General features: G+C 35.3%; 1 protein-coding gene across 4 annotated transcripts in view; it reads left to right on the top strand.

The window, feature by feature from the left end:
- APP (amyloid beta precursor protein) overlaps positions 1-24,827 on the top strand; it is a 120,693-nt gene that overhangs the window by 89,736 nt on the left and 6,130 nt on the right. The window contains exons 7-14 of one of the 4 annotated variants that reach the window (XM_034427277.3): positions 406-573; positions 7,718-7,851; positions 9,810-9,884; positions 11,953-12,111; positions 13,728-13,856; positions 15,858-15,957; positions 16,670-16,888; positions 22,926-22,979. In XM_034427277.3, coding sequence (XP_034283168.1) covers positions 406-573; positions 7,718-7,851; positions 9,810-9,884; positions 11,953-12,111; positions 13,728-13,856; positions 15,858-15,957; positions 16,670-16,888; positions 22,926-22,979 — 1,038 coding nt within the window. The remainder of the gene's footprint in view (positions 1-405; positions 574-7,717; positions 7,852-9,809; positions 9,885-11,952; positions 12,112-13,727; positions 13,857-15,857; positions 15,958-16,669; positions 16,889-22,925; positions 22,980-24,827) is intronic. The other 3 variants (XM_034427326.3, XM_087895050.1, XM_087895051.1) reach the window with 3 other exon arrangements.

Below are 24,827 nucleotides of genomic sequence, written 5' to 3'. Positions count from 1 at the left end.
AACACTGTTGAGTTGATCTGACCTCTAATGAGTAATACTAATAAGTAGTTGAATTTGAATCTCATCATTTTTCATTCTGGGAGATGGTTTCGTAACAAAGGTGACACAGGAGCATTTTCCATAGAATCAACTGTCTTCAGTTCAGATCTTCCCTGATAGACTTTAAGCACTGACCTAAAACAAGAACAATGTGTTTTAATTTAAAGAGTGGAACTTGAAGCAGTAAAATTTTGTTGATGCTGTAATAAAGGTATAAAACTTCTTCATTGAAAAGCCACTTCCAATTTTTTGTTTCCTGGAAAATATGTAGAGACATATCTACATATACAAATGAACGTATATAGAATAGAATGAACAATTCCACTTTCATGCTAAATGTAGTTCCTCCACATCTCCTATAATTAGAAGTGTGCTCTGAACAAGCTGAGACTGGTCCTTGCCGAGCAATGATCTCCCGCTGGTACTTTGATGTGACTGAAGGAAAATGTGCCCCATTCTTTTACGGCGGATGTGGTGGAAACCGAAACAACTTTGACACTGAGGAATACTGCATGGCAGTCTGTGGCAGCGTCAGTAAGTGGATCTTTCCAGCCTGTGGCAGTTTCTTTCTCTTTTCTATCTCATGCCACCCTGCCTCTGCTGTTCTGTAGTAAATATTTTTGTTTTTGTTCTTCTTTTTTTAAAAAAAAGACTTTGGGAATGGGCCTATCACTAACCATATTTCTGTCAGCTTTCCTAATTGCCCGCATCTTTGTAGAATGTGTTTGGCCATTAGTGCGTCTGTTTCTCTCGCTTTCTATCTATTCAGGCATGACAATTAGTGACTTCTGTCATCTATGTTGTAGACACAAATTACTGCTGCTGCAGTAATGGAAACTGGGATATGAAAAACTTAGAATTTAAAATTTCTGCTAAAAGCTTGTTATACAAACATACTCACTGTTATGCATCTGTGTACTGTTCTCATGCAATCACAGTGAATGATCAAAATAGAAACAATCTGCAAGCTTGTAAAACTGCCTCCAGTTATATTATTTTGTTTGTGTCCTGTTTTGTACAAATAGTAGTGATGCAACAAAATACATGTCCACACAAAATAAATGTATATTTTCAGAAAAAAAAATGATCTGAGTATTCACACATATGCATGCACAGTATATACAATATATACATGTACACATTTATTTATTTGTCATAGATGATTGTGGAGATGAAATCATACCTACATTTACATAATTGCTGTACATTTAATTCTAGTAAAATAGAATTTATCTTTATAAAATAGGCTTGTGCCAGTTATTGAGTTGACATGTTTCCATAACATTCTTATACATTTGGGGATGCAGTAGAATATTTATTGTCTGATTTGACTGGTTACAATTATACAACTGCTTTATGGTACATTATAATGCATCTTACGGCAAACAAAGTGCTTCAAGAGATTGATCACTGGGATAATCTACAGCTTGTCAGTTTAATAAAATGACAAACTATGACTAATAAGACTAAGCAGTTATTCTTCACTTTCAAAAAAGAAGATGATAAAAGACTAAGTCAAAAGGGGAGATGGACACAAACCTTGTCCCTTTCATTATAAGCTTTATTATTTCGTTTACATGGTTACTGAAATTCTCATTGTTGAATGATATTTTATGAAATTATTGCATTTTCTCTTTAGTTCAACCTACTCATGCAGTAATGTTTTCATTTAATTTTAGTCATTCTATTTACATATGAATTTGATTATTTTAGCTGCATATACACTACAAAACATAAATATACGATCAAATACATTGTGTCAATTCTGTTCTGAGGTACTTATACTGCAGTCTGAAATGCAAGTATTGGGAGAACACTTGAATTAAATTCAGTTGGAGTTATTTCAGAGGAAAATATGCTTAGGAAAACATTCTACAAGTCATTAAGTATGTTTAGTTCTGCTTAAGTGGAAGAAGTTTACTTTGGGTATTGGGTAGCTGGTATTTAAAGTTTTGCACTCCGAAGCCAGGGAACAGCAGAAGAAATGTTTTCTCTTCTCAAAGCTGTTTCTTTTTCCAGGATAACTATTTTCAAAAGGGGTTTATATACAAGAAGTTTTTGATCTTATTATTGCAAGTGAGATCTCATTTGTTACCTTGTATTTTCTTTTCCCTTCTCAGGGAAAACATCTTTTTTTTTTTTTAAATTTGATTTATATGCCGCCCTTCTCCGGAGACTCAGGGCGGCTTACAATGTGCTCAGGAATATCTTAAGTGTTGTCAGAGAAAGATCTGACTGGTAATGTGATTCAGAGATTGAACATAGAATAACAGTGTTGGAAGGGACCTTGGAGGTCTTCTAATCCAATACCTTGCTTGAATAGGAGGCTCTATACCATTTTAAACAATTACCGGTAGTTCCCAATTTCTTCTTGGAAACTTCCAGTAATGGAAGTAATGGAGCATCCAAGCCATTCTACTGATTAATTGTTCTCACTGTCAGGAAATTTTGCCTTAATTCTAAGTTGGAGCTGTCTTTAATAATCTTTATTATTAGAATATTATTAAAGAAACCAAATTTGCAGCTGTTTTTTGATATTAGAGTCTATTGCATCAGATGCCATTTCTCAGTTAAATCTACCACCAGTGTTTGGCAAGGAGGAAAACTGGATTGGAAGAAAAGTAAATGCAATGAAACATAACCAGAATGTTTTCTGTATCAAACTAGACTAAACATATATCATAGCCACATCTGACAAATTAAATTTATTTACTTTTTAAAGCTCAAGATACATTATGTTGCAGATAAACTGTCAAAAATTTCATGCCGGAGTAAGTGAAACTAATTTCTTTTTAGTCAACATTTTAAAATAAAAACTAGAGAATTGTTTCTGATTATTCATCAAGAGCTTCAATCTATATATTATAGTCCACTTTTCTGGTTGTTAAGTAGGCCAGTCTGTTTATTCCTTCTGTCCAATACAGGTAGTACTTGATTTACAACCATAATTGAGTCCAACATTTCTGCTGCTAAGCAAGACAGCTGTTAAGTGAATTTTGCCCCATTTTATGATCATTCTTGCCACAGTTGTTAAGTGAATCACCAGTTAAGATAGTAACGGTTGTTAGGTGAGTATGACTTTCCCATTGACTTTACTTGTCAGAAAATTGCAAAACATGATCATATGATCCCAGGACACTGCAACTCTCATATAAACATGCCAGTTGCCAAGTGCCAGATTTTGATCACGGGACTTTGGGGAAGCGGCAACAGTCATAAGTGTGAAAAACCATCATTAGTCACTTTTTCAGTGCCGTTGTAACTTTGTTCACTAAACGAACAGTTGTAAGTCAAGGACTATCTGTATCTCCATTTCCAAAAGTCCAAATTGCTTGGATATTTGGATAATTTACTTAACATTTTTTCAAGCAGTCTAAAAAAATTCAAATGAGATCATAACTGTAATTCATTAACTTTTTCTCTTTATTCCCCCCTTGTTATAATGCTGGAGAAAATTCATCAATCATTAAAAATACAATTTTTAATTAGGTGGGGTTATTTTTAAGAAAACAAATGAGATTTTGAACAGGGAACTTTAAAATATATAAGTACTTTAGAATCCTAATACCTTTGTCATACTTTTGGAAAATAATACAATTCTGCAATATATGTTAAACTTCCCTCGCAGTTATTGATGGCTTAAAAATAGATTCCGTACAGGCTGTTGTTTCTGTTATTTCTTTATTTCACATACAATGTTTTGGTATTCATATATGTAAACCAATCACAGGTTATAGAAGGATTGAGCTGGCCTAAAGTTCATGTCTGGTTTTCTGTAAATATCTTAAGAGTTGTGTGTTCAGTTAATACAATAGTAATCCTTAAAAGATTTTTCTTAAAAACAGTAATTTCAATCTTTAACTGCTTTTAAGATTCCTTTTAGTTTCCTAGGACAGATGGTTGTTAAAATTAATGCAATGTAGCATTGATCCCAAATCATAAAAATTCAGTACTAAGTAACACACAGCATTAATGTTAAGTATGTTAAGAAAGATATAAAGATAAAGGTTTGAAACACATTTTTAGGTGTTGAATCTTATGGAAGTCAGAAAATTACTAGGCTAATGACATTCTGCTAAACTATGGGACATTGCTTCCTTCCTCGAATAGCATAAGAATTAGAACTATTTTTTTTTTACTTCTCTCTTTATAATAAAGTTAGTGCATCTTACACTTTAAAAAGGACCCGGATTGTGGGGGCAATAAGCTGACTTTGTATAAATATACAAAAGTATGAAGGCTATTGCTTAACACATTGTAAGCCACCCTGAGTCTCCGGAGAAGGGCGGCATATAAATCAAATTAAATAAATAAATAAAAAAAACCAGGAACAATTAAAGTAACTGATCATAGATGCTATTAAAATTTTATTTTATACATGTGTATAATAAATCTTGATGCATATAAACTTCATATTGCTGTGAATAGAGAATAATACTAAGACAACTTTACTTGGAACAGCTTACATCCTGTATCAATACCTTTAAGACCATCGAACAATAGCATCTTCCTATCCCGAGTCCTTGGGAAAGACTCAATAGGTGGATTAAAAAATGCCTAATCAATCTAAATATTGGGCTAATTGTGTGACCAGCCATAATAATGTAAGGCATTTTAAAAGCAAAAAATAAGAAACTGATCATAGATGTCCAGATGTTGTGGCCCGTCAGCGGCCTATGCAGATTGTAGCTGATTCCGACAACGAGGACGCTGGTGTGATGCTGTGTCAGCAGCCTGTGCAGCTGGCGCTCGAGTCGGACAGTGAGGAGGCTGTAGAAGATGTGGTGCCAGAGGCAGGGATTCAGCCAGGGCCTTCAGAATCTCCAGAAGCTCCTTTAAGTGAAGAGAACGAAGAGGAGGAGCCTCTTCTCAATGCACGGGCGTACAAAGCTGCCAAAAGACAGGAGTGGCTTCTCAGGAGGAGGTCTCCTCGAGAGTAAGGCTTGGGGCTAATTGGCCACTCCCTTAGCCTATTTAAGAAGGAACCCTGCTTGCAACAAGCTGTAGAGAACAACTTTAGTTCACTCTCCTTCGTGTCTGCAAAATTGCTTCTGGGCTTTCTGCCAACTCTAGTAAGACTGTGATTACCTTATCTTAGAATTCTGATAGGTTGTTAAGACAATTCATTAACAGCTTTTGAATGATAAAGACTAAGTTATTTGAGTAAAATAAGCTTTGTATAGAGTTTGTGTGTGCTGCGTTCTTTGGGGTCCGTAGCTTGGGCAGAACACCAGAAGAGAAAACCAAACATTGCAATAAAAAACAATTTATAAAGGCTTAGCAATCACCCTACTATAAGGCTTGTGAGAACAGCTGTGCTTTTAAAAGACTTTCAGAACATTACTAAGGTGGGAGCTATATGGATCTCTATGGAAATATTATTCTCGGGGGCAAGTATCATGACTGAGAAAGCATGTTTCCTTGTCCAAAGAGAGGGCATTTTTTAATTGAGGGCATGTGGAACATGCCTACTTTGCCTGATCTTACTGGACGGGCATTCTGAAGTTTGGAATTAGAGAAGAAGAATCTTATTTCAGTTTTAAATAGTGCACTGCAAGGATAAATAGCTTTCTTTTTTTCCCTGTCTTTGCTTGGTAAACAATTGGAGTTTCAACTCTGTTTTTGTCCTTCTTGAAAGATGTAAGGAAAGGTCTTGAATGGTTCCAAATCAGCATGATTCATTTTGTATGATGTGCACAAATTCAATATTGAAGCTCTTGTAATCGCACTAATTAATTAGCATTTATATTTGTTCCCCGATGTGCACTCTGAATTGAGGCTAGCTATTTCCTTAGTAAAGAATTTTACAACACTTTTGCCAAGAATTACCAAATAAAACCCTTGACTCTTGCTGAATATATTATAATGGCCTCATCAACACTACAATTATGGCAGATCCAATATGTTTGTGTGAACTTTCTTAAGCATTGTTAATAGATATTAGAGTTACAGTGCAATTTCAGATGGTAAAGCATCTTGAAAATTTGTATTTGCCTATATCAGAGGTCTTCAAACTTGGCAGCTTTAAGAGTTGTGGACCAACTCCCAGAATTCTCCAGCCAGCATAGCTGGGAGTTGAAGTCCACAAGTCTTAAAGCTGCCAAGTTTGGGGACCCCTGGCTTATATAGTTCTTTTTACCAAATTTGTAATTTAAACTTTAAAAGCTGTGAGATTGTGTCCAAATGTGCCGTTTTGCACGAACAAAAGAACATACAGGTAGACCTCGCTTAACAATTGCCTGTTTAGCAACCATTTGAAATTCCTATATCACTGAAAAAGTAACTTTATAACCAGTTCTTGCATTTATGATCATGGCACATCCCAGTGGTCATGTGATCAAAATTTGGTCAGTTCACAGCTGACAGGTGTTTGATTGTCACAAAGTCCCTTGGTTATATGATCACCATTTGCAAACCTCAGAGTTAACTTCTGAGAAGCAGAGTCAATGGAGAAGCTAGCAGTAAAATTTCAAGTCATGGTCATGTGATGTCACACTTAATGACCCCTAGTGACTTTTTAAATGATTAAATGGGAAATGGCATTGTCAGTCTGTTGCAGTCATGTAATGTTTCGTGTAGCAACTGTATTGCTTAGTGACAAGAGTTGTTCGTCCCAATTGTGTTTGCTAAACAAAGTCTACCTGAACATTAAAATGTTAAGCTTGGTTACAAGAAGATATTCGATGTTCTCTATTTTTATATTTTAACTTTCAGAAGTTGTCTAGATGGCACTTGTAAAAAAATGAACTTCTACAAAAGAAAATATGCTTTACAATTGAAGTTTGATTCAATATTCATACAAATTTTGGATAAATAAGGAGAATAAAATGAATGACAAGAATTCTGAGTATCTGCACATTTCACTTCATTAAATCTGCTGTTAATTTGTGGTTTTTAAATGGGGAAAGACCAACTGAATAGTGGAAGATTTGCTTTATTTCAATCATGGGATTAAAAAAAATCATGTTATTGATTATATGGGTGACTTCAGTTGAGAACCTGAAAAGCCATTGAGAGTCAAAATAATTCTGGCCTAGATGAACAAATAAATTGTCTTGGTTTATGACAGTTTCCTGTGTAATAATTTCTTCAGTTTCCAAATTAAAGACAAGGCTAAAGAAGCCTGCAATAATTAGCAAAAAGCTTGTGTTTGGACAATGATGAATTTTTAACATATGCTATTACCATATGTTTGTGAGCTTTTTCTGGCAATCAAAGCTTTGGAGAGCTGCATAGATCAAGTTTAGTGTTCTCTCCCTGTCTTTGTCTCATATGCTATTCCTACCTCCTGTCTTGTTAGTTGTAGCTAATAATAAAATAATGTTTGAATGTAGTCATAAAGTGGGTTTTTAAAATGTGTCGTCTGTAGGAACAGGGTACAAGTCAAACTTGCCTAGGAATTAAATCTGCATATGTAATTATATACTTGATTGCTTTCCCAAATTAAAAAAAAATGTTTTAAAATCCTAGTTTCCTCTCATTGCTTCTTTTGAAATAACCTGAAACTTTCATGCTTTCCTGTTGTGTTTATATGCATCTTCTCTGAAATGCAGACATATTTTCTTGAAATACATTATTTCTGTATTTGTTCCTCTACTAGCTGGTTGCTTACAATGTAAGATTTCATAATTCCTTTTAAAAGAAATTTTTGCTTTCTTTTGTAAATTCCTGTTTCTAGTACCTACCACAGCTGCTAGCACTCCGGATGCTGTTGACAAGTACCTGGAAACACCTGGTGATGAGAATGAACATTCCCATTTCCAAAAAGCAAAAGAGAGACTAGAAGCGAAGCATCGTGAAAGAATGTCTCAGGTAAACCGCAGATGGGTCTTATTAACTGGTTTTTGTAATGCAAACTTGATGTAGATATCCGCTATAATCAAGTGTTCCCGTTTCCTAAACCTTAATGAATTTCTCTGATTATTTAATTTATCCTCTCATTTTTGTTCCTCCAGTTGCTTACTCCCCAACACCACAAGTCTTTTAAAAAATCTACAAGCCTATTCATGCAATTGTGCACCCTTCTTGAATTTAAAGAAGCATTCACTTTTGATTTAATAAGTTGAGGGTATGGTGCGTCAAACTTTCCCACCCAATGCTTACATATTCAAAATATAATCTGTGTAGTTTTAATTCAGCTTTAGAGTGAACATTCATAACTTTCAAAGAGAAGCTGGCTTGCTAAAGATTTACACTTTTTATAGAACCTTTGTAAATGATAAATGATAAACTATAATAAAGCATTTCACAGAGAGAGTTTCCTCAGGGTGCCGTCGGTCAAACAATGTCGACTGGCAGCCCCCAGGGGGAGAGCCTTCTCTGTGGGGGCACCCGCCCTCTGGAACGAGCTACCCCCAGGGATACGACTGATCCCAGACCTCTGTACTTTCTTCCAGGCCCTGAAGACTTTTCTATTTCAGCAAGCCGGGCTAGCTTAAAATTTTTAACTGGTTAATTTTATGGGTAAGGGGTTTTAAATTGGGGAAGCCAAATTGATTTAATTATGTTTTAAATTATTTTAATTTTCATATTGTATGTATTTTAATCTTGGCTGTTCACCGCCCTGAGGGCGGTATAAAAATTTAATAAATAATAATAATAAATAATAATTATATTCTTATCTCTTGTTTGTTTTTTGCTGGCCACTAATGTTAATATCTTGTGTCCAAAAAGTCCTCCCCCTGCCCGCCATTGTAATTGGCTGATAACAATATCTTTTTGATTATAAAATGGGTACATAAATTTGCAGAGGTAACTGTCAACCATATATCAACGTCTCTAATCCATTCAGCAAAGGGGGAAAAGCATGAAATAGCCAAAATAAGTGAATGTAATGAATTTTTGTATGAAACTGATTGGCAGGCAAAACAGGAAAAAGATCCATATTTTCTTCTGCTGTGATGTATGCTAAGAATATAAAAAGTATACGTCAGAAGTAAAGTATTTGTTTCCGATTGTTTCTTCTTGGTTGGGTGAAGGTACACAAATATTTAGCTTTAAATTATTTTTATAGTAAATGGTTTTTTTTTTACATGGATTAAGTATGTTCGCTTGTAAACTGCATTATTGGTTTAAATTATGTAAAAATGGCATATACAATAACCCCTTTGAATAAACACAGGGGAAAACAAGTATTTTTTCAATCAAAGAACTTGTGAATTTAGTTCTGATACTGATAAGTGCCTGGGGTGAGGAAACACATTTCTTAATTTTAAAAATCAATTGACATCCTATGTATTTTTTAGTTGGCTGGTTGGTTGATTTCAGTATTTTAACTGAGAGCACATGCACATCCTGTAAGCCTAAGGTTTGTCCAGCCTTGCTGTACAGTTTTAAATAAGACCTTCAGAAAAACACTGGAAATGTCTTGTGCATAAATACTTTCTCAAACATACAATACATTAGCTCTTGACATTATGTGTATATTTAACTAATCAGCTGTATTCATAATCTAATAATTTGCATAATTGTGCAGTGATTAATACTGTAAAGTATTTATGATTTTAGTGTTTGCCTTCCAATCTATGTATGTATACAATCATTGTTAACTGTGAATTGTCTTTACTTTCTGGCTTGATGTTAATAGCAAACCTGGGCTGTCCCTAGAATGAACACTGAGTGCCTCTTTGGAATGTGAATAATTTTCACCATTCAGCTTTTAGGAGTCACTCCATACTATAATTGGGGAAAAAAAACTTTTCTAAGCAGTAAACATTTGAAACCATTTTACATAGGACAATATTTGTTCATTTTCTGTTTTATTTGCACAGGTCATGAGAGAATGGGAAGAGGCAGAACATCAAGCAAAAAATTTGCCAAAGGCTGATAAAAAGGCTGTCATTCAGGTAAAAAAGAAAATGCTAATTTAGGATTGTATAGTTAAAAAAATAAGACTGTGGTATGATTGAGTTTTGTGTAGCACTTAACAGCATTACTATTTTTATTTATTTTGTGCACAGAGCTTATTATAATAGATTGTGTACATTGTGTGTTTACGTACACTTAATAACCACTGCATAATTCATTCCCCCACTGGCTCATCATTTTAGAGATCTTTCCTTATCTAAACAGAGACACAGAATGACCATGGGCAGGCAAAAGAAGAGGGAGCAGTAGTGACTTTTTCTGCCAGCTTCCCCATTGAATTTCCTTGTGAGAATGGTAGGAGCATGGAAAATCTCCCTCCCTTTTCTTCCCCTTCCTTTCCCTTTTCAGCAGGCAGGTGTGTGGCTGCTCCTGGGTGGGGGAAGGAGTTGTGATATCTAGTTTTCAAGTATGTTACAGTATAACACTAACATACCTTGATGGCACAGAGTTTGTAAGAGATATCCCAAAAGCTAGACTGAATATGCGTCTGGAAAGTGTTGCGTCACAGAATAGGTTGTATATTATAAGGGCATATAAGGTAGTCCTCTACTTACAACAGTTCATTTAGTGACTGTTTGAAGTTAAACGGCACTGAAAAAAGTGACCATTTTTCACACTTATGACCGTTGCAGCATCCCCATGGTCACATGATTTACATTTAGAGGCTTGGGAAATGGTTCATATTTATGATGCTTGTGGTGTCCCAGGGTCATGTGATCATGTTTTGCAAAATTCTAACGTCAATGGGAAAGCCTGATTCACTTAACAACCATGTTACTAATTTAATAACTGCAGTGATTGGCTTAACAACTGTGGCAAGCAGGGTCGTAAAATGGGGCAGAACTCACTTAACAAATGTCTTGCTTAACAACAGAAATTTTGGTCTCAATTTGTAAATTGAGGACATGCTCTTGCCTGCCACTTCCATGGCCCTGTTCCAAACAGCTCAATGCCCAGTTCAAGGGTTGGGGGCCTCTGGCTATACCATTATATTAAAAAAAGTCTATTTCATTACATATAATTATCTAGATTTATAATTTTAACGTTTATAATTTAAATGTTTATATTTTAGTTTCTATTATTTAGTGTTCTTTTTATGCATATAGTTTTAATAGTATAGTAGTAGTTCTTTTTGAATAATAGAATGAAATAAATACATTCTTTTTTGTTATTATTGATCCTTGTTATTAAAGTCAGTAATAATTTTATTTCTAAAACAATTAAGCTACTAAATAAACTATTTTTTTTTCAACAAGGGAGTAAAATTTTATGCCGTTTAATTTAAATTATGTACGGAAAGCAGATAGATGATTCTCCTCAATTTATGAAGAGAACAGCCAATTCTCTTAAAGAATAGAATACATACTCCCCTATCCCCAAGACCTTAAATTTACTTAATAACTTTGAGCAAATCATATAGTCTAGCCTTAATGTACTTCATAAGTACATAATCATCACCTTATGTGCTTATGCTTTGAACTCCATGGAATACAGAGAAAATAAAATAGACTATAGTTAGTATCACAGTTCCCCCCCTCCCCCGCCGCCCCCCCGGGGAATATGCCTGAAGTTAATTTGAAGACGGTATGAGAAGAGAGATGTAATTGGGACAGAAATGCACACATTTTTTCATGCATGATTTCAGTTTTGCGAAGATGGGGTGGCTTGCTGATCTCAGAAGCATATTATACTTATTGGAATATGTGATATGTTGTATAACCTCTGCTTTTGGAAAAATAGTAGTGTAATTTTATCAATACATTAAAAGTTGAGTTTTTTTCTTTATGTATATATGATCACATTTTGTTGAACATTGAAACTTGGATTATTACTGGACACTTTCACTTTTTGCTACAATTTTCAGAATCAGGAGAGACATCTAACCATTATTGGAAAGATTGGCCATAAACAATAAAAATTCAGAAAATTCCAGAAGCTCCCAGTGAAGACAATACAATTCATTTTCAGAATGTTTATGTTTGAAATTTATTGCTGCTTATATTATTACAATTACTTTTGCTGAAATCCTTTTTTTTTCTCCAATAGCATTTCCAAGAGAAGGTGGAATCCTTGGAACAAGAAGCTGCAAATGAGAGACAGCAGCTAGTAGAGACTCACATGGCCCGAGTTGAAGCCATGCTCAATGACCGCCGCCGTGTTGCTTTGGAAAACTATATTACAGCTCTTCAGGCTGTGCCCCCTAAAGTAAGGGATTCAAATAATCATAGATTATATTATTGTAACTAGGAATTTATTCACAAGCAGGAGTGCATGGACCCATGGATCCATTTATCTCAAAGTAATATACACTGGAATTTAAATCACGTTATTCTGGTTAAAGTAAGCTATTTGTCTTTGTAAACTCATTGTCCTTTAAATACAATTTTAAAATTTATCATTTATTATAATGTCCCAGATGTTAACAAATTCTGAAATATTCTTATCCATGAATAATAATATATTTCATATTATATAGCATGTCATATTTCTTAATGGTATCAAATTGGGCAATATCAAAAGTAAGTCTATTGGAGAAATAATAAAATCTTAAACATGGAAGTTACCAATAATAGAAAATACGTTAGTGGGACATTTATAACAAAAGACTAATATGGTATTGATCCTAAATCCCTAAATAAGTATAATAAGTGAATAATAGGTCTGTTAATTTAAGAAGTAAATGATAGGCTTTGCAGAAGAAAAAATTGATGTTAGGAGTTTTTAATTGAACGTGTGACTTAACAAAGTAGCAATTTTTAAAGTATGATTGATTTGTAGATGTATTGTATCTTTAGAACAAGGATCCCCAACCCCCAGGCTGTGGCCTGTTTGGAACCTGGCCGTGTGAACAGCTGGCTTGCACACGTGCATTTTGATTTGTGTGAACAGCAGGCTGGCGCAGCTTGACTTACACGAGTGGCAGTCTGGCACACATGCACAGCTCAACTTGTGTGAGTGGCGGGCCTGCGCGCACAAGTTTGAATTGCGTGAGTAGCGGGCTGACACACAGTTCGAATTCCCCAAGCAGCGGGCTGGTGTGCATGTGCATGCATGTGCCCACCCACCACTTGCCTAGGCCAGATCCCTTCCCCCTGCCAGGCTGCCAAGCTGTAAAAGTTGGGGTCTGCTGCTTTAGAGGACTGCAGAAGCTTCAATTTTTCCGACCTACTGTATTTTTTTTAATCCAATATATTTCTAAATCAGGTATTTATTAGAAATGACATGATTTTGGCATTTAAAGGTTGTTAAGTATGGCATTTGTATTAAGCTGTACTTAATACCTCTTCTGACTAGCTTAACACATTTTTGTCTTGGCTGCTTTTATATTGCAAAATATGAAAAGTGCGATTATGATAATGCCTTTACAGACTGCAAAATAATTCATCTTGGTTTTTTTGACACTATTAAAATATATCTCATCTTTATAATGAATTAAATCAATGAACTTGTTGTAAGTTTGGATTTTATGGGTATTTGGATTTAATGGAAACATATATCCTGCCTTTGGGTAAATGAAAGTTTTACTATGATTATCTTTGTAAGTGAGTATTTCTCTAAAATGGATATGACTTGGAACTTTGAAGGCAGCTTATACATTGAAAAATACACTTAAAAACTAACATTGTCCTCTATATTATATACTATTTTTTTCATATTACTATACTTTGGGAAATGAACAGTCCTAATACCAGAAGTACGCTACCTTATTTCACAGAATGTAAGGCTTATTAGTCTTTTAAAGGCTACATACAAGGGACAGACACATTTCATGGGACTGTCAACTTCATAAGTGATTAATGTGGTGACTTTTATCTCTATAGCCTCGACATGTATTTAATATGCTGAAGAAATATGTGCGTGCAGAGCAGAAAGACAGACAGCATACACTGAAACATTTTGAACATGTGCGTATGGTGGATCCTAAGAAAGCAGCACAGATCAGATCTCAGGTAATAAGATAGAAAATTATAGAAGTTCTTATTTTAATATTGTGTGAATGTCAGCATAAAAAGGTTGAATAGAAAGCAGAGATTTAAAAGATTGCAAGATCCAATACAGTAATATTGTTTCTCTTTATATTTAATCTTTTAGAGAAACTAAAGTTGTCACACTTTAAGCATTTTTGTTGCATCCACTGCAGTATTTTTATAATAAAATTTGGATTTCTGCTTAGGCTGCATTTTTTATCAAACGCTCCTTCTTGATCTAAATTCATTTATATCTATTTATTCCTATATTATATGGAAACTATTATTGATACATGGTTATGCTTATACAGTAAATTATTGCTCATCCAAACAGAGCAGTTACTACTTTGATGGTCAGCCGTTACTGATGATGTGAGTGAGTTTCCTATTTAAAAAGCTGTTTAATTTGCCTGTTTTACTAAAGGTATTAATATAATGCTTTGCCAAGCATATTTGTAGAATTTTTGAAGTTTCAAATTTTCCTGTGGACGTCTCTCTCTCCGAGGTTTTAAATGCACAATATGCAAAAGCTGCTTTATTGTTTTTATTAAAACACAATTTTATTACAAGTATAAAAAGGCAAAAGTTGTATGAAAAGATTAGAAATGATGTAGATTTTTATAGTTGAATTATTAACACATTCTTGTATGGCGCTTGTAAAGTAAATGCTTAATAGATCAATTTCACATGCAAGTAAGAAAACAAGGGCTGAACTTTCCATTTCGTAAAGCTGCCTTTGGCTTAAGTTTCCCTTTTTACAGTTCTCTGGCCTTGTCTGGCTTCAGTTGCTAAGCAAGATGAAGTGTGGTTAGTACTTGAATGGGAGATCTGTAAGGAATACCAAGAATATAGGCTACATTCTTCTCTCCCAAATCATAAAATATTTGGTTAAACATCTTTATCAACTTTTCTATGGGATAAAGGGAAAATAATATTCCCAATATGTGGAATATCCGGCAAATGCTTACTTTTTAATATCTCTTCAGTCATCTTCTGAAGTCAGTGGAGAAAGGGCTTTGTGACTGAAAACCCTCACTAACCCTAACTCTGACACTTAGTATTACCGGTTTCAGATACCGGCAACAGAGTCAGAGTAAGGAATGTTGTCAGTCAGATTAGCTGTAAACTTCTTCCTGTCAAAATCCTCCTGTTACAATTTGTGCATGACCAGATGCTGTTCATTGGAGATTTTCTATATTCTAATGTTTGAATTCAAAGTAAATTGTTCAGAAAGTGCTTCCTTGGTCATTGTGGCATTTCCCTGAAGGACAGTATAAGACATATGACAGTTCAAGGTAATGATATTTTGATCATTTTAAGAATTCTTGTACTGGCTATAAAAGAGCCTTGGTAGTACAGTGGTCTAAAGCACCCTGTTATTAAGAACAGCTGCCTGCAATTACTGCAGGTTCGAATCTCGCCAAGGCTCAAGGTTGACTCAGCCTTCCATCCTTTCTAAGGTAGGTAAATTGAGGACCCAGTTGTGGGGGCAATAAGCTGACTTTGTATAAATATACAAAAGAATGAAGGCTATTGCTTAGCGCATTGTAAGCCGCCCTGAGTCTCCGGAGAAGGGCGGCATATAAATCAAATTAAAAAAAAAAAATCTTTTATCCTTTGAGGCTTGTACATATTAAAGCAGTAATGCTCCAGCACCTCCTATCCCTGGGTGAAACTCAGTCAGAAGCAAGAATAGATGTCAGGGTGAGGAACTCATTGACTTTGGCATGTCTATTTAGCATGCAGTTTATCAATCCTCAATCGGAACACTTAAATATGACTGCTTTTGTAGATTTGAAACACTAGCATAAATGAAGACTTTTCAGGCATTATTAGGTATTGTGAATAATTGTTCAGAAAAGCCCCTGATAGAGAACTCCTCATTCTGTTGGGATAACATCAGTGAATTTCTTATTAATCCTTTTATAAATTCTCAGCTATAACTTCAAGAAGTTTGTAAGTGTTGTAATTTTATTTCTGTAGGTTATGACACATCTACGTGTGACATATGAACGTATGAACCAGTCTCTTTCTCTTCTTTATAATGTGCCGGCAGTTGCTGAAGAGATTCAGGATGAAGTTGGTAAATGCAATCTCATTTTAGTTTAAATTTTTTATTCTAGCAATAATGCAATAATTTTCAATAATTTGGGAGAAAAGAAATTGTAACATGCATGATATTAAAGGAGATAATGGTTTCTCATACAGTCTGAAGCAAGCACAGAACTGAAGTGGTGTTGAGTTATCACATGTCTATTAACATGAGATGAGAAAAGCCACTATATGTTAATAAGAAATTGGATTTCTCCATGCTCTTCATGCAACAAACCATAAATAGGCAAATACAATGTATTGCTCAGAAGAATATGTTTACTTTTATCAATGTTGCTGGAATTGTATCTGCTTTTCAAAGGGAAGGGAGGGGAGAGGAGAGAAGAGGAGAGGAGAGGAGAGGAGGAAGGAAGGAATCTTGGAGGTCTTATAGTCCAACCCTCTGCTTGGGCAGGAAACCCTATACCATTCCATACGAATGGTTGTCCAATCTCTTCTTTAAAAATGTTGGAGCAATCGCAACTTCTGGAGGCAATTTGTTCCACTGATTAATTGTTCTGTCAGGAAAATTTTCCTTAGTTCTAGATTGCTTCTCTCCTTGATTAATTTCCATCCATTGCTTCTTGTCTTGCCTTCAGGTAGATTGTTTAAATTGTTTAAAAGAAGTATAGTGTAATGTTGTATCAAGGTAAATTATTAGGGTAATGGTCTAAAATATTATTATTTTTTTTGTCTTTCTTCAGATGAATTACTTCAGAAAGAGCAAAACTACTCTGATGATGTCTTGGCTAATATGATAAGTGAACCCAGGATCAGCTATGGAAATGATGCCCTCATGCCTTCATTGACAGAGACTAAAACAGTTGAACGTCTCCCAGTAGATGGAGAATTCAGCCTAGACGATCTTCAGCCTTGGCATCCCTTTGCAGTTGATTCAGTCCCAGCAAATACTGAAAATGAAGGTAATGTAATAAGAGCTTGGATGGAGATAGTGTGCTTATTATAAGATTCATTGTGAGAAAGACTTGATCTCTCTGACTTGAGCAAGGTTTTTCTTTAATCATTCTGAGTAGTGGAAGGTATGTCAGAACAACTTGATCCTTTTAATTGTGGGATATACATATGGATATGCATGAGAAATTTCAGGGGTGACATTCATGTACTCCATTGGACTGAGAATCAGTAAAAAAATTGAAGTGAGATGCCTTTAGGGTATTAATGTCAAGAAACTGTCAGAAATGGTTATAACTTGTAATAATAAAACATGATTAAGAGAAGTGCTCAGAGTTCTTAATAGGTATTACTAACTTGGAGACTTAATGAAAGTGAAATTTAAAGGAATATTGTACACTTAATAATTAATATGAATTGGCATATTCAAAAAAATTCTACTAATTAGAGATATGCAAAATATTCCATGCTTGAACCATTCTGTCAATGAAATAGCTGTTTTTGGCTGGTCTGTGCTCAAACCAAACCATGTAAGTTTTAATTATTTTGGTCCATGGGCAAAATGTGGCTCTTTTGGACTGTCTGTGGACCAAAACTAGACTATTCCAGGCAGAAATGTCTTGTAAGGAACAGCAGGAATGAAGTTTATAAGAAAACTCAAGGACATCAGTGATAGCTGAGAGGAAGGAAAAGCACATCACCCTCCTCTTTCTTCTCTTCCCTTTGACAGCTCCCATCACAGCACATTGGCCCACTCCCACATCTTTCTCTTCCCTTATCCATCCACTCCTCAGCCATTGTCACTATCTCAACCTGACATCCTCACCCCAACCTTCCCAATGTTTTTCTTTCCAGGATCTTAGAGGTTATTATTGTGACCATATTGTAGATTTTGATCTCCATTCATAGCTGGTAATAAGGAAATGGAACAACCTTAGACTCTATCTCAAATAAGATGAAAATGAAATCTCAGTAGCTATCCAATAATATGATGCTCTCTAAATATGCTGCAATACGTCTTCCATCTTTCTCATCCACCATAGCCTCACTTGTGATTTAAACTTAAATAAAATTAGAAAAGTCATTGTTGATGAGTCACAACATATAAATCAGAGACTTAAAGTTTTTGAAGCTCTGTGTACTTTTACACCTTTACGGTATCCATTATATGTCTATGGCCTATTTTGGTGGCTTGCTCCCATTTTGGGGTTGGGAAATAAGATTTTCTCAAAGATGCCATAAACTCCTGGAGAAACATTTGGCACATAAAATAACTTAAATCTGTTCTAGTGAACCCTGTATTGGTGGAAATAGAGGAGATTATAAGGGTTTTGCAACCACAAGCGGTTACCTGAAATTTTACTTCGGCTTGTGAATGCAAGAAAATAAATAGTCACATACATGCTTTAACCTGTGCCTGGTCTAGCTTTTTCAGGAAACTACAAAGGGATGAGCAATTGGATCCAAGAAGTTGTTAATCCTTCTCTTATGGAAGGCATTATGGCCTGCTGCCTTGAAATTTATGGCCATTCATCCCCTCTCTAAAATCAGCAATTCTTGATAATAACAATGTGGCTCCAACATTTTTTTTAAAAAAAATTGTTTAAAGACTAGTGGAGTACTAGCTACAGATCACCCTAAAGATAATGGTTTATTTAGAATAGAAGTCAGGATTCATAACTAAGCATGGACAGAAGCCACCTTGATTTCCCTCCTGGATGGCTTGCATTAGAATATGGATAAGTGTAGTACAGTTCTCTGGTCCTTTTAGATCTCTTGAGTTCCTTTGATACCATCTACTATGAAATCCTTCTGGACTACATGCTAATCATTGGAATTCGTGAGCAATATATTACAGTGTTTCTCTCCTTCCTGTCTGTACATACCAGTCAATGGTAGTACATGGGACAGGCTTTGACCACTACTTAAAAGCTATTGATACATGGTTGTCCAGCAGTAACCAACTTGTAGTGCTGCAGGGTCATCTTTCTCTCCTGCGTATGTAATGTCTACATGAAGATACTGACTAAGTAATCTACTTGGTTTGAATTAGGTTTATCTCAGAGGTAATTTACTTAGCTTGAGATGTGATATATTTGATATGCTGGATAAAAAGACTTTCCTAGATATAGATCCATGTTTTGAAGATCCTCCTAGATGGATCTGGTCCTTCAACATCCTAGCAGAAAACAATCCAAGGAACATACTTCAAGGTCCTAATTAGTGTACTTACTAGAAAGGTTAAGATGATAGTGCAAGAATTCCAGTTACTCTTTTACTTTCTGATTTTTGTGAAAATGGGAGAAGCTGCATTTGCTCACAATTTTGATAACTGCCAATTTCCTTACTAGTTTAGATAACCCTCATCATTTCATGGATTTACTACTGAAATATTCTTTATATGAGCGTTCCTTTGAAGGCTCTCTTGAAGCTGCAAATGGCAAAGAATGCAGCAGCCTGTTTACAGTGTGTGAGAGCCACCAGGGTAACATAATCTATAAAGCCCTTCCTGGCATGGTGCCTCGGTATCTGTGGGAGCACCTGCTTCAGGTAGACTCAATTCCAGATTACAGTATGAGTCCCCTCGCATGAGATTAGAGAAGAAGGCTACAATATGTTACTTTTCAAATTATGGTCATCTATTTTACATAAGCCTTATCTGTGGAGATCCAGATGGCATCATTGCTCGCAGTTTTCCAGAGAAAAATACACCGCTTAGGTAGTATTTTGAGCTGCTGAAGGATATAGAAGGGCATAGAAATCATTCTGATGCCATTTTTAAGGAGGTGTGAATTTATGGATTTAAAATCATCAGGAAGCTAATTAGATTAGCAATATAGAAATGTTATAAATAAATGGATGCAAACGTTTGAATTTTCTGCAAAAAATCAGGTTTTCCACTCTGTCAAGATTTTAATGGATGGCACTGCCTAAAACTGCAGTCAAAAAAATATTTTCTGTTGACAGCTCAGAAAGACAAAACACAAGTACAAAAGCTTTCACAGATTGAGACTATAAATCCCACAATTCACATGGGCAAGAAGAAGCTTTTCTTCTTATTTATCCAATTCTCAGCCTGCGGATGAATAAAAAAAATCACTACTGGTTCAAAGGGTTCTGTATTCAAATATTATGTTGTAAGTCAGAGGTGTCAAACTCAAGGCCCGCAAGCCGGACACAGCCCATGAGATGCTTAAATCCAGCCCACAGGGCCAGCCTGGAAATATCAAAGGGCTGGCCCATGGTGCCTCTGACAGCTAAAACGGGCTGCATGTGCCCCCCCCCGGTGTCTCGTTTTCACCCTCCATGGCCTCCTGCAGCACTCTGCTGGTCAAAAACAGGCCAAAAACGGGCTGAAAAACAAGCCAAAAATGGCTGGCAGAGTGCTGCAGGAGGCCATGGAGGGTGAAAACGCACTGGGGGGCCGTGCGCAGACTCCCCATGCCCCGTTTTGGCTGGCAGGATGCTGCAGGAGGCATACATCCTGCGTCCCCCTCGCCCTGCTCCCCCGGCCCGTGGTGGAGAACTGCAGTGCTGATCTGGCCCTCGAAGAAATCCAGTTTGACACCCCTGTTGTAAGTAAACTTACATTAACCATTCTGTGATTATTTATTTATTTTGTCAGTTGATATGGCTGCCCAACTAGCAATATGGAATGAAAATTAAAAATAGATCAACAAGATGAAAGCACACACAGGTAGTGCTTGACTTATAACCATTCATTTAGCGACCGTTTGAAGTTACAATAATACTGACAAAATGACTTAGGACCAGTCTTCACATTTATGCCCATTGTAGCTTCCCCACAGCTATGTGATCAAAATTAATGGGCTTGGCAACCAACATCTATTTACAGTGGTTGCAGTGTACCAGGATCACGAGATTGCCATTTGCAACCTTCCCAACCAGCTTCCTACAAGCTAAGACAATGGGGAAAGCCCAGGAGTGAAATGCTCCCGGTTCCGACCGGATCACCCAATCCGGTAGTGATGGTGGCGGGTGGTTTGGAGAACCGGTAGCAAAACTCCCTGCCTGCCCTCCTGCCCAGCTGAGCCGCGTGATTGTCAGAGCTTTTTTTTTTTACTTTTAAAAGCATTTTTTCTACAACCTCTTCAGCCGAAAAAAATGCTTTTAAAAGGGGGGGGGAAAGTTGGCCACGCCCACCCAGTCACATTACTTCCTCCCCACCAAGCCACGCCCACAGAACCGGTAGTAACAAATTTTACATTTCACCACTGGGAAAGCTGGATTTACTTAGCAGCCATATGATTCACTTAACAGCTGAAACGGTTCTTCAACAATTGGGGCAAAACATATTGTTGAATTGGGCATGACTCACTTAACAACCACCTTGCTCAGCAGTGGAAATTCTGGTCCCAATTGTGGTTGTAAGTCAAGGATTTACTGTGCATTACACATACACAAGAAAAGCATAGCAAGGCCCAAGGCTGCAATCCTTTCAGTTTTTGGAGAGTTACAAATGGGCTCCTCCTTTATCCTGGCTCTGTACCCAGTGAAAAAGCTGGCTAGGTCTTTAAAGCTTTGTGGAGGGCCAATAAATTTGGGACCATGGAGTATGCTGTCCTCTGCAACAGAAAATGTATGCCAGCTCCTGGGTCCTGCTGCAGGGCAGAGTTTTAAAAATTATTTTCTACTAAAAGTAACAGATGACATGTTCTTTTGATTCTCATTCATATATTCCATATGGATATATTCTACATTCCCTGTACATTTCTGAATTTTGCAATTATTACTTGTTATTGTTGATTTTTATATTGTCTTCAAAAAAAACCCTAGCTTTTTTACTATGTGCTATCAACTTAGTGTCAATTCTGAGCATCCACATAGATTATTTTTTTCTCTATGACGTAACATGGACATCTCTAACTTGGTCCTTCAGATGATCTGGAGTCAAATATATTGTCACTCTAACTAAGTTCATCCACCTTGCTTCTGGTTTTCCTCTACTCTTTCGTTCTACCATTCCGAGCATTAAATCTTTCTCCAGAGAGGCAGGTCTTTGCATAATGTGTCTGAAGTAGGATAATTTGACCCTGGGTGTTTGTGCCTTGAGTGAGAACTCTGGATTAATTAAATATCTTTTGTTATTTTGAAAAATAATAAATTTGCATGCGCTCACAATGTCAAATATATCATAAACGTGTAGGCATTAATGAACTAAATATTAAACTTGGTTACAATGCATGTGAAGGCTTGGCAGGTAAGCTGGATTTCAAAGCTGAGACTATTTGTAGCTACAGTTTTCTACAAAGAACTTTTATAATTATAGAACTGTTATAATCAAGACTATCTTTTCTAATCAAATGCCTTTAAATGTATTGGGTGGAAATTTTTGTAATTTCTAATTTGTCTTAAAAATAATGGGACTTGTGATCCACCATGCACAGACATTGTTTTCCAAAACATTTTTTAGAAGTAATTCTTTGTTTTAGAAATATAGAATATTGGTTTTGAAAAGATTATGTTTTAAGACTTCATTCATTTATTCTGTTACAAACTAGACTGAATCATAATTGTTTTGAGATTTATGATAGTATTTGATGATGATTATTGTAACAACAGCAACATAACTTCTAAAGGGCAAGAGAAATAAATGGAGTAAGAACTACCTTAAAATAAGTGGTATGTATTTATTTGTGTTATTTATGTTATCAGTTTTGCTTAAAAAAAACAGGATAATTTATTTCACCTTGAAAGAAATACTTTTTCTTTTCTATCATAATTGTTTATTATTTTGATTCAGGACAGCTAAATTGTAACAGCTAGAAATTAATTACAATAAGATGTCAGTTGCATATATACATTTAGTTTCAAATGTTCTTGTTTCTTTCTTTTTTGTTTTCAGGATTAACTTAAAGCAGATACTTTTTCTCAGCTGATGCTTTTGTAACTTTATTTATGGCACATATCTTTCCTGCACTGTCCCAATCAAAACCACAGGCAAATTGTTTTTGAAGTTTTTGTTTATTTCTTTTTATTTGCTCCTTATCTTTCCTTTTTATTATTTCTTTGGCTGCATATACACAGTTGAGCCAGTTGATGCCCGTCCAGCTGCAGACAGAGGACTCACCACACGACCAGGTATATAATTGGCATGGCTTTTACCTAACCTGTGTTGTCCTGCATGTCTATGTTTGGCTTGAGCTGAAGGAATCATCTTTTCTTTTTCATATTTCTCTGCTGTGCACCTCTGTCTTTCCATAGGCATGATTTAACAACAGTAACACACAAGCAAAATCATCTTGCTTCAATATTTCCATTGACCCATGAATTATAAATATCAAGAATATGATGAAATTAAAAGCAGAGTGACTGACTGGATGGTTTAGGAAATTGTTACTCCTATGTATTTAAAAAAGTTAAATAAGGGCAACTGGACCAAAGTATATTAAGTATATACAGTATTAGTCTTAAGATACTAAAAAAAAATCAATAAAGATTAAGATATATTAGTCCAGTTGCCCTGATTTAACTTCTTTTAAATACTTTTGCCCTGGAGGATTGAGTCTTCATTGACATATTGCTCCTTTGTAGTTTTTCCCCCTTATATTCTTAACATTCAGCAGCATCAATTTGATGTTCAAAATATGTAATATTTCATGATACAATTTTACACATGAAAGATAAAAGTTTAATAAGATATATGGGCTTTAAAATGTGCCATCTATTCAGTCCGAAATGCAAATATTATTTTAAGCTACATTTTCTAGACTGCCACATTATTTTCCTTTCAGTTACTATGTAATGTAATTTACCCACCCTGCCACACTACTTTAGTAAAAAAATAGTTTTTTAAAAGTAGTTAAACAATGGTAAATAGCATTTTCTACTTCTTTCATGAGCATAACTGGAATATATCACAAATGAGGATATATCTGTATAAAATTAGTGGCTTTTGGAGGCATTTATTTTTGGTGTATAATAAACATTAAAATAACTTGTTCACTAATAAGTCATTTGGGCACAGTGTCATATAAGATAAACATATAACACTGTTCTATGGTTCACAAGTTCACAAGACATTCATTGGGTGTATTGTTAAGACCATAAGAAAAGAAAACTTAATATCTTTTGAAACAAAAACAAACCAAAGTTTTAATATTAATCATGTTGCACAATGCAACTTAAAAATAAAGAAAATTACAGCTCAAAATAAATAATCACCAAATATTCCCTTTGTTTTACAGAAGACAGTTTACAGATCTCTTCTAAAGATTATTGGGTTGAACTTGTTAACTGCATTTTATTTCTTTCATAAAAAGATCTACTGAAGTGCCCAACAAGTCTTAATAAAATATATGTAATAGTGCAGTTTTGGAGGAGGGACTTCAGTTTCCTCAGGTCAACAACTAGTTCAAATAATTGCTTTTAATTGCTTGCTGTTTTACATAGGTTATCAGAGTCTTTTTCCATATCCAATCACCAATTACAGGACTTTAGAATTAATGTGACGTTTTTGCCATTCTTGAAAAAAATATACCTCAGTGTTCTTTTAACACTACAAATGTTTTAAAAATAAATGACTGTTTCCATCTTCTGTTCAGAAACCTATCTGCTGACTTTGTAATTTCTTCTTGACTTTAATCACTCATATATTATAAGCTTAAGAAAATTATTTTGATGTCTGTTTTCTCAAGGAAAAATATCTCAGGGCAGGGGTGGTAAGAAAAAAATGGACAGTTCACTCAATGAAATACCTTGTGTTAACTAGCAAAATATATGGTTCTTGAAACTGCCCTATTAAAAATCTCATCCTGTGATAGTTAGACCTTTAACATTGTTATTCATTAACCTTTATTGACCATACAGAAAATTTGAACTGTTTGAAAGCTCTCATACAGATTTATTCCATTAAGCTATATCCTGTCCTAGTTTAGCTGTCACAATCTGTTCCATTGATTTTGTCATTGTGAAATCATTGTTAAGCAA

This window comes from Pantherophis guttatus, chromosome 5 (assembly GCF_059756535.1).
Source record: "Pantherophis guttatus breed Tessera chromosome 5, ASM5975653v1, whole genome shotgun sequence".
Lineage (NCBI taxonomy): Eukaryota > Metazoa > Chordata > Lepidosauria > Squamata > Colubridae > Pantherophis > Pantherophis guttatus.
The sequence above is the reverse complement of the archived record's forward strand: the minus strand, read 5'-3'. Positions and strand labels throughout refer to the sequence as shown.